The sequence below is a fragment of the Antrostomus carolinensis genome, unplaced genomic scaffold, assembly GCF_000700745.2.
Source record: "Antrostomus carolinensis isolate BGI_N321 unplaced genomic scaffold, ASM70074v2 scaffold8804, whole genome shotgun sequence".
Classification (NCBI taxonomy): Eukaryota; Metazoa; Chordata; class Aves; order Caprimulgiformes; family Caprimulgidae; genus Antrostomus; species Antrostomus carolinensis.
In genome coordinates, this window is record NW_010308661.1 from 63,208 (window position 1) to 74,134 (window position 10,927).

At 42.8% G+C, this 10,927-nt stretch overlaps 1 protein-coding gene across 1 annotated transcript in view; it reads left to right on the plus strand.

Moving 5' to 3' along the window:
- The window catches only part of SERPINE3 (serpin family E member 3), a 36,887-nt gene that overhangs the window by 12,931 nt on the left and 13,029 nt on the right, over positions 1 to 10,927 (plus strand). Inside the window, exons 2-3 of the mRNA XM_029084465.1 lie at positions 5,642 to 5,845; positions 9,752 to 9,985. Of these exons, the coding sequence (XP_028940298.1) occupies positions 5,642 to 5,845; positions 9,752 to 9,985 (438 nt within the window). The remainder of the gene's footprint in view (positions 1 to 5,641; positions 5,846 to 9,751; positions 9,986 to 10,927) is intronic.

Consider the following 10,927-nt stretch of genomic DNA (forward strand, 5'->3'; position numbering starts at 1 on the left):
CTTTCCTACTTAGCCTGCAGCTATGGGCAGGGAGGCTACCTCCAGCTGTGAGAGCTGACAGAAAGCCTTTATCGCTGCTGACAGTGCTTCTTTCCACCTGGAGCTGGGCAGGAGAGTGTGAGTGAAGCGATCCTCCCTGCCAGTTCTCCACTCCCCATCTGCACCATGCAGGGATGGGAGCCAAGACCTGCTTCAACCCATGTGCAAAGAAAATGCTCTAAGCCTGGAGTTGCAACAGGGTTCTTTGTCAGACCCAGCGTCTGGGGGCTCCTGCAGGATGGAGCCCCTTCGTGGGGCTCTGCACCATGTATCCTCTGCACTGGGTCCTGGCCAGACAAGTGCTGGCACTCAGGTCATCTGCTCAGCAAGGCCATGCCCTGTGGAGGTGTTTGCTGCCAGGCTAGCACGTGGACTTTGGTCTGAGACACCATCACAATGCCAGCTGGCTGTTTTTTCTTTTAATAAAGCCCCACAGAAAACATTCCCTTCACTGGACTTCTCCTTTGAAGGTGATCCTCTACTGTGGTCATCCTTTGAAGAGCCAGATTATGTCCTCACACCCCAGCAGGAGGCAGAGGCAGTTGCAGTTTTGACATGGCATGTGGATAGCAGTAAGCAAATTCACTTGAACTTGCTCAGCTGGGTGTTTCGCAGCTCTGCAGCCAACCACCTCCCCACAGAATAAGCTCTATATGAAATGATGATGCAAATTTTTCTTATCCTGAAATTCAGCAGAACCTTCTTCCTGATTGAGCAAATGTGTTGGTATCTTGCAGTGCAGGCTCCCTCCTGGAGGAGAGATGTAAGCAGGAAGGAAGCCAGTTTAGATTCAATTTAATTTCCCCAGGGTTATATATCCTAAAGAGAGGAAGCACACAAAAAACAGATGCAGAGAGAAGCTTAAATTCTGTTCTCATTTATGAAGGGATAAAGGTACAGTAATCCTGCTGATATCAGGGTTGTGCTCGAGCGAAAGGAAGATTGCTGGAGACTGACCTGACACAGGAAAGAAAACAAGAGGGTTTTGAAGAGAAAAACTCGTTTCTCACCTGATCCTCTCACCTTTTTCTCTTCCAGCCTTTCCCTGGGCTAAATTCTGCTCTGGATTTCTGTGTAAAGTCCACGCAACAGGAGCCCAAACTAGCCAGAGCCCGGAAGCAGAACTGCTCCCTGTTTCCTCTCAGCAGTCATGCCAAATCAGGGTTTGGTTTTAATGGAACACATATTAATAAACCAGAGAAAACTCCGTTCTCCTGGGAGAAACATTTGGGGGGAAAAAAGGCTTCTCAAGAAATCTCCCTCTGCTCACAGTGCCTGTGTAGGCTGTGCCTTTCCCTCTGCTTTCTCATTTCAATCGTGTGACTTCTAGCTGCTTCCAGGGCTGAACAAGCTCCTCACCTCCCTCCCCAATGCCACCATCATGGAGGCTCACCCTTGAGTCTGTTTTCCAGTCAGGGAGCACCCTGTCCCCCGGAGCCTCCCAGCCCATACTCCCCCAGCAGCTCCTCATTTCCTCCAGCACCCAAGTTGATGTCAATGGTTTGCATTCACACTCCAGTACATGAAAGCAGAATCTAGTCCATGAAGACCTTGAAGATGAAGTTCTGGAGAACAGCTGTCTTGGACCATTTATCTTTCCTTAGTCTCTGCTTTCTACTCCTGTGTGTTTTTCACAGTTTGTCCCCTTGCTCACCACAATGGTCACAAAGGAGGACATCAAGGGCCCATATGGTAACAGCGTTGACACACCACAGATGCAGACAGGATCTAATCCATTGTGAAAGCAGCCACCACCTGCTGCTTCTCTCCAGTGCTTCCCACCAGTTCTGCTCCCTGTTTGGAGGCTTGCTCACACATCAGGAAGCATGTTGCTGTTTTTCTTCTCAAAGAGTGGTGGTTTCCTCTGCTCAGCGAGGGGACAGAGAGGTTGAGCTCCCTCTGAAAACCTCAGAGCTGCTCCTATAGAAGCCCAGAGGAACTCCACAGAGGAACAGCACCATGTGCTCCAGCCTTCTACCCACACAGCGCTGTGCTGCATTTTCTCCAGACGCCCTCATTTTGTACCTTTCCTCATTTCCCTCAGAGGCAGTCTAAGTTATCTCAATGTCAAGAAGCATCTCTCAAAATACAACTTCTCCTTCTGTCCCTTTCTGTCTTTTAAGAGTTATCTTGGGGACCAATGAATTGGATTCCTTTTTAAATCTTTTCCAGCATTTTAAAAATAAAATGATTGACAGCAAATTTATCAGTACTTTCCTCTGTACCTTGTGATGCATATCCAGATTAAGACCCAAAGAAGAATGTGATGCCTAAACTAGGACACAGGCAACTTTAAAGACTTAAAAAATATCCTGAAAAAGAGCCAGAATTTTCCTTTCTCCAAAACAGCCCAATCCTAACACTTCTGTAGGTCTAGAACACCTCTCTTTTTGACCTGGAATTTCTGTAATTGGCCTTTTTGTTTTGCCCCAAACTATCCTCACTGGGACAGCTCGGCTTCTGGCTACCCAGGCTCACTTGGCAAGCTCAGGTTTCAGACTCGCCTCAATGTGGCACCAGCTTCTCCTCAGATATCCAGTTCTCAGCTTTGGATGTTGCTTTGGAGAAGAGAAACTTAAAACTTAGGCTGTTAAAATGAAGAGGCATGAGATTTTTGGATCTGGCCTTGATCATAATAAATGTTCATACCCTTCCCCCAGTATTTTATCACTTGTTTTTCAGCCACAGCTAGTTTTACTGACTTTGCCTTCTTTCTTACTCTATTGCCTTTAATCCTTCTAATCATTCACTAATGGATTTTCTTTTTTATTTATTACATGTAAAACTCATTTCTTATTCCCTATGGCTGCTTGGAATAGCATTGATTCATTTTTAGTTTTCTTAAGTCCTCTCTCCTCGTCTGCAAACTCTGGTTTTGCTGCAAAGATTCCTCCACAGCTTTTCTTTCCTGAATCAGGTGCAGAGAGGAAGGGTTTGAAAAAAAATCCCAATTTCTACATCCCCTCTGTGATGAGACATGAGCCAGAATGGTTTTTTCCCCTTTTCCCACAGAAACAATGCTGTCCTACACCATTTGTACTGGGTCAAATTTTCAATTACATCTTCCATAAATATTTACCCTAAATCTGAATAACAGCATTTTTGCTGGGTGGGAATGGAATGTCAAATTTCGACAGCAATGGCTAAAACTTTGAGGGGCTCCCTATATTTCCTCCAGATCTTAATAAATCCTCAGGAGAGTATGAAGCAGAGCACAGAAGAAATGTCTTATCAGATCTGGAGCCTCTGGGAACATCACATCAAATCCAGCTGTACAGTGCTCACCAGTGACCAGAGTTACTGAGCTCTTTGAGAAATCACTTGGTGGCCTCCATTTCATTCTCTCTGAATAGGTCTCCAGTCCAGTGGACACTATGAATGATAACTTCAGCACAGAGGTCCTCATTCAGCAAAACTCTTAAGCCCAAATGTAACTTTAAGCGTGAGGATACTGCCATTGAAATCCATGGCAAAAGCTACATCCCTGCTTGTTGTACTAGAACGGGACTGGTCAAACTCTTGCCCTTCATCCGTCTTAGCGGGAATGTGGTCTAAATCCCAGGATCCTGAGACAGACCCTAGTATCAGTGTCGATTCTGTCATCTTCTCAAAAGAGCAGAAAGAGAGGAACACACAAGTGCAGACAAAGGGAGGTCCATTGCTGCATGCTCATTTGCTCAATTCAATTGCATGGCTGCTCCTTACCCACTAAAGATGAAGCAGTAGCACATAAACACAATTACTTGATTTTAATGACCTTTTCCCCCTTGTTTTCTTTCCCAGTTGCAAACAGGAACATATATTGTAAAATAGCTAAGTGTATGTATAATGTCAAACTCCATGGAGATCAGTAAGCTGGTGTTTTACACACATTTTTAAGCCAAAACCTCACTTGCCTTAGGTGCCATTGCGAAGCTGTGAGGCTGAACTTGTGAATATGATGGGCAGGATTTGATTCTGTCAGATGAAGAAAGCCTTGAACAGCTGAAACTGCTTTTGAAGCGGTCACAACCACAGCTCTTCTGCTTCTGGTTCATTCAAAGTGACCCCTTCCTCATTCGATCTCCTTCAATTGCACCGCTTTGTTGTTTCTTTCCTCCTGGAAACTAAAGAGTGAAAGAAAATCTTGCTATTTGGGATGGCATTAAAAAAATAAATAAATAATGTCAAATAAAGACATTTTAATTGCATGGGATTTCTGAAAAAGGTTTCAAAGTGGGGGGAAAAAATAACTGTGTGCCTGGTACACAGAGAGCCCTTTTTCTTCCCCTTTGTGGCAGAGGAATCAATGGAATTCATATAAAAGAAGGAGGGGGGTGGGAAGAGAGATAGGAGATGCCTTGCTCGGTACCAGCAGGTCACAAGTCTCATGAGGCTCAAGCAGGGCTTGCAAGGAAGTTGCTGACTGTACCTCCATGTGTACCTTTTTGTTCCTTGCCTTGGATTTGCTGGTCAGTGGCATGCTGCTTTCCCTGGCTCTCCATAGAGCTTGTAGCCTACAGGAATTTGGACAGAGTGGTACAGACATCGCCGACAGAGACTCTGATCACTGACTATCCCTTTAAGTGCAGTCTCATGACTTAGTCTTTACTCCACTACCTATTAAAGAAGGAGACAAGACGTACATAGACAACTTCCATTCAGACATCCAGAAGGACACAGAAAGGCAAGACAATTTAACAGAGCTAACTGTGAGTAAATACAAGGCATTAGAGGTGCTCTCTAGAGCAAAGGGCATGGAGAAAGATTTGTAGGAAATCCTGAAGTGAAAGAAGGTGCAGTATTTTTAAAAATATACTTGCAGACAGTGTTCAAAAGGCGAAATTTTGTACAGAAAGCTATTCTGTCATTTTAGCATTATTCCTTTAAATATGAATCTAAGTTTCTCTTAATATAACGTTGACCGATGCTTCATTTCCCATAAAAATCTGAAGCAGTGATTTTGTGCTGCAAGCACTGGAGCCTTTTGCAAATACAACCTTTTTGCACTGGGATAAATTTAATAGAAGGAATATCTGGGGGGGAAATTTGAAGCCAGCCTTTTGCAAATTTGGATCTAAAGCCCAGCCTGGAGCCTTCACTTAGATGCCTGTACCTCTCAAGGGGTGGCCTTCCTTCTGGGAGTGCTGGATGTGACTCTCTTTCTGCTGGGGACAGAAAGGAGCTGTGGGTGCTCAGCAGCATGGAGACTGCACTAAGGTGTCCCTTCATGGGTGCAGGTACCTACCTAAAGGGCATTGTGTCTCCACACACTGTAATGGCCAACCATCCTATACAGGTACAGCATTCTGGAAAACTTGATTCTTATTAGTCAACAGAGTCATCAGCATCTCCCTACACCTTTTTTTTTTTTTTTTTAATGACAATAGCTACTGGGTAGACCTGGATAAGTGTTTTTACAGTGATCATTACTGCTGCAAGTGATAGCCTAACAATGATGGAAAGAGAAAGTTCCTCTGTCAGCTCAGCCTACTGCTTTTCTAAATATATCTGTATTATTAATTGCAGGTATGATTATCTGGTGGAGAGTGTTTTCAGCTTGCCTTCATGTTGCCCATTTTCTTCTCTGCATTTACCCTGTCTGCTTGCTGCTTAACCAAAGGAAACTGCATCTCCTATGATGAGCTGAAAGAGCTGAAGACTGAATTTGCCATCAATCTCTATCGGCATGTATCCGAAGCAGAGAACAGAACCAATCTGGTAGTCTCACCAGCAAGTGTGGCTGTTTCTTTAGAGCTGCTGCAGTTTGGAGCACAAGGAAATACCTTTACAGAGCTGCAGGATGCCCTAGGATACAACATTAATGGTAATGTGTTGCTTAAAAAAAGTACTTCTTACATTTTGCAATAAATTCACAGCTTCACTAAGGAGACAGCAATTGCACACATCATACTAAACTTCTGTCTTCTGTCTCACTGTAAGATGTAGCTTTGGAGTGTTTTCTCCATCTTTGATAGCCAGGTGTTAGCTGGACAAAGGAAACTCAAGGGAGTAGTCGATATGCATGTTATTATTCCTCCTTTTTCTTGATCAGTGTTTACTCTTTTACTGCACTGAAATACAACTACATCTAGAAAAGTTACTTCCATGAACAGCGGAATTGCCCCTGGTTTCCCAGAGGTTCATCATGTCTGTTGTGTCCTGGTCTCCTCTGTGTCCTCTGCGAGGAGGTGCCAGGCAGAGGACAGTCATTTTCTCTCCTATCCTGCTTATGTTTTCTCTCCTATTCCATTAACAAATTTTATGAAACCTATAGAAATTATCTTTAAGACTTTGCACCTTTTTCTAATGTTACTACAACTGCCCAAAAAGATGAAAAGTTGTTAGAAGGAGATTGGCAGAGAGAGATATACATTGACAGATGGATGGTACAACTGCATCTTCCCCTGAAAACAGGCTAAAATAAAACTCACTGGGAATCTGGAAGGGATATGGAAAAGGCAGATGTCTTAAAATCCAGCATTAAGCTGAATTTAAGGATGCTGTTTTCATTCTAGCTCTGGATTATCCTACCATCTCACATCACACATCAAAAACTATTTTACATTATGGGCACAATGTTTATGAAAAGCAGATAACTGCCACATCTTCAAAATTTGCAGCTTACATACAAGACATGTTTAGAGATGACACTGCTATTTCTCTACATACAATTTACGTGCAGCTCATGAAGACTAAAGATAAAACCTACAGCAATTTCACCACCCTGTGCTGTAACCTGCCTTCGTCACCATTATCAATCTGTGTGGCATTGATATTCAAAACCAACACAGCAGGAAGGGCTAACTCTGGCTGATATATGCAGGCACAGCTACATGCACTGACACAAGGACACTGCAGCTATATTATGAGCAGGTGATATAATGAAGGAAGCTGTAAGACTCCCATTTCTGTAAATTCAGTAGGGTAATTTTAAACAACAACATTAATTCATACAAGGATTTTATCTTACTTGACATTTCTCGTCATTAGGGGTTCAGTTATTAAGAAAGAACCTTAAGAATAATATTCCACAGTGAAATTCAGGTACAGATCTCCACACAAAATGTAACAAAGAGAAATGCAGAGGCTGTTAATGACCTGCCAGCTCTTTTGCGCTGCCTTACTTCTCATGTGGCACATCATATCAAGCAAACATTTTATCTCCATTTTAGTTGTCTGTGGCACAAGCCACATGAGCTTTGGCTTTCAGTAATACTAATGCATGAATATGAAAATAAAGTAGGATGGGATCTATTGCTCTCAGTTAGAATAACATATTTCCAGTGATGGAGAAGGAAACCACTTCTTCAAATGGTTTAAACTGAATAAATAAATCAAATACTTAAATCAAATTTCCTATCAGATGAGTAAAACCAAATCACATATGTATGCATATCTGATAAAATTTCTTTCTTCTATTAGATGTTTGCATTAATATTTCTGTTGGTCTGTCATAAACAATAATGAAGGATGTGGTTAAAACCTTAGGAGGCTGAAAACAATGAAAACATTGATGGTTCATACACTATTCACAGAGAATCCGCTCTTACATGCACTTGTAATCGTCTTTTGATGTTTGGAAGATTTGTTCACCTTTATTCTAGTACTAGGAAAAACAATGTATAAAGGGATGTCTCTCTTGAAAGCACAGACAAAATGACATGCTTTCAATTGCTTTCTCCTTGCTGTTTTTTTTTTCTATCAATGGTGGAGTATTTTAAAGTGATTTGAACTGTTCTTCAAGTAAGAATTCAGGACTTTGGTTAGCTAAGCACTTTGATATGACTGGAGTTACAAGCTCAGGATACCACACGTCACATTAACATCTGCTTCCAATTTACCATCTTTGATTTCTCACATCCTCCAGACAGCTTGCCAAATGCTCCCACACTAATGCAAAACACACAAGAAAAGCACTTTATACCTCAGACCGGGTGAGTTTTCTTTACATCTGTTCAAGGAGTTCAATATTTTATCCCTTAAAGAGTAATAGATCTAAATTTTAATACCAAACTTCCTGTAGGTGATTAGTCTTCCTGCAGGTTATTAAAGAAGCACTATTGGGTCCGAAAACACGTACTGCATTCTCACATGATAGAAACTGGTAGACGTGAAACTCTCCCTTTACCCCATCAAGAATCTGAACCAATGCAGTAAAAGTCTCCTGATGACCAGGCTGGCAGCTGGAGGCTCATGTCCATCTTGCCCTTGACCTGATGCTCACCCTGAGACAGGTCAGTCCAGGCAGGATGGACTTCTCCAGTCAGCCATCCCACTCTGCCCATGTCCCACGTGGCAGCCCAGCCTGACTTCTCTCCAGCACTGCCTGCACTCACAAGTGTCTGGAGAAACTGGGTGATTACCTCCCCTTACCTAAGGTCTCCCTTAAGTCAAACCAAAGATTTTTAGCCAGCCCATAATGGCAAGCCCAGCCATAACCATGGGGAGACAGATACTTGTGAGCTGCTCAGGGCACCCCAGGGTCCCAAGCCAAGGCAGAGGAGCACTTGAGCCATGTACAGCAACCTGGAGAAGCAAAGGGCACAACACTGACCCTCCTTGGAGCTGGTGGACAGCAATTCATATACAACAATGAGCTGTTGAGATTTCACACAGCTACTCTTCAGGGAAGCCTACTAGAAACTTTGTTATTTTAAAAATATAATATCCTCTAAGTTTGCAGGACTCATGTTCCTGTTGGGCCCACACCTCAACCATCACAGAAACCACCACCATTGAACTACCATGAGCTCCCCAGGAACAGGAGACTGGGACACTATTCAACTACTTTCATTAGCAGACAATAAACTAGAGAGCACATAACTAAATTTTTTAATGACTCTGAGCTCATAATTGCTGCAAGCATTTTGGAAGACCAGAATAGAATGTAAAAGGATCCTGGAAAATCAGAGAAATGTGTGAAGTGAATAGGACACAATTCAGTAGAGATAAGTGCAAAATTCTACATTTATAAGGAATAATCAGCCATTCAAAATAGGGGAAAATGAGTCAAATGTTAGTGTTTTTAGGCAAGGATCTGAAGACTTCTTAGGAATTAAAAAAAATAATATCTAATGGGAAATATAATTGTACCTCAAAAAAAGGCAGACACTGCTGTGGGTTTTATAAAAAGAATTGCTTGTAACACACATGAAGCAACCTATCAGCTCTATTTAGCATTGCTGTGCCTCATCTGCCATACTGGGACAGTTTGGAGCACCATCCTTCAAGAAACAAAACAACACTTGAGGGTCAAGTGTAGCAGAGACAGACCTGGGGAGATGTCATTCCTGGACTGGGTGGCATCGGTAACAGAAGGAGATGATGGTACTGCAGCATCGTCAGCTCGGCCAGAGGTGCTGGGTCTCATTAATGGGAACCCAGATTGCTCCCAAAAGAAAAGTATGTTCCTTATGAACTGTAAGAGCTGTGTTTGCATAGAGGCATGAGCCTGATGTGAAATCAGCTGCTTGACATATCTGCACTGCAGTGATTTCTACAGCAACATGAAAAGTGCTTTCCGGTGACAAATGAATCACTGTCCTTGACAGTAGCACTTGACAGTAATACCCCATAAAGTCAGGGGTGCTTCAGTGGTTTTAGTGCTTTAACTTTCAGAGGACACCAGTGCCAGCACTGGAGTTGAGAGCTGTGGGAGCCCTGGTGCAACCCCTGCTATCCTTAGCCTCAAAATAATAATTGCACTTTTTCCTTCTCTCTTGCCTGGCAGATCGAAGTGTGCAGGACTTCTTGCACGTGGTGTACGAAGGAGAGACCGATTCCAGCCAAGGTACGGTGGTTCAACTGGCATGTTCCTTCTTCGTGGATGCAGGTGTGCAGCTCTCACCCCGCTTTGCTGCACATGCTGCACGCTGGGCAAACATCAGCCTGCAGCAAACCAACTTCACTGACCCCAACAGAACCACAGCCCAAATACAGGAATGGATCACCAGTAACCTTGGAGGTAACGCAACAACCCATGAGAATGATTGCACATGAGTAAAGTGTCAAATAAGACTAATGAGAGAAATTGCATTTAGCCAGGTGTAACATTTTTTGCCACACCCCGTGTTGTCCCAACCAAGGCTGAGAGTCAGAAAATCTAATTCTTGTGCTGATGCTCATTTCTAATGTGAGGAAAGAGCTGGAATAGGCTGAATCTGTGAGTATAAGTTGGCAGTATCAAGTTGGTAACCACTTGGCCTTGTTCCTCTGATTTTTAAAATAGCAATCTTTTACAGTGTTTTCAGTTTTAATGAGGAACAGCCAAATTCCCAAGGGATCAAGTTCGCTGCATTGAACGCTTTCACGCTGCTGTGGGGAACATGCAGGGCTGTAAGCTCAGCAGTCAGACGCTGAGTTTAAAAAGTCAAAATGGGAAATAAAAAGAATTTACTTCCCACACAGGCAAGTGGAGTAATGAAATTAAATTCTGTGCTAATGAAAAAATAATTGAAAAAGCAAGTCCTTAGAAGCAGCAGAGCAAATCAATCCCTGATTTGCCCCATCAAGTTATGTGAGCATTAATTTGGCCATCAGCATGCAAGGTGCTATTAAACATATACATTAACGCTATTGTTTAAAAAAAAGTTTATATCCTTCTCAAATGAACTGTAATAAGCAATCCAGCTTCGTGATAGAAAAGTATTGCTCTAGAAGCAGGTGCTAAAATGGGAGTTCATACTGTGGTGCTTACATGCGTGTTGCTAAATTAGAAGTGCACCATGCTTTCAAAAATCTTTGAGATACCCAAAGCAGGATCAGTTGAACTGCCAAGTCAATAGGAGAGTGGGAGAATTAGGATATGAGCTTTAAGGGACTTACTTACTTCATAAGGGACTTACTTACTTCATAAAGTAGTCATGAATCCATTTCCAGGGGGATTTCTGGTACTAATGATGAACCG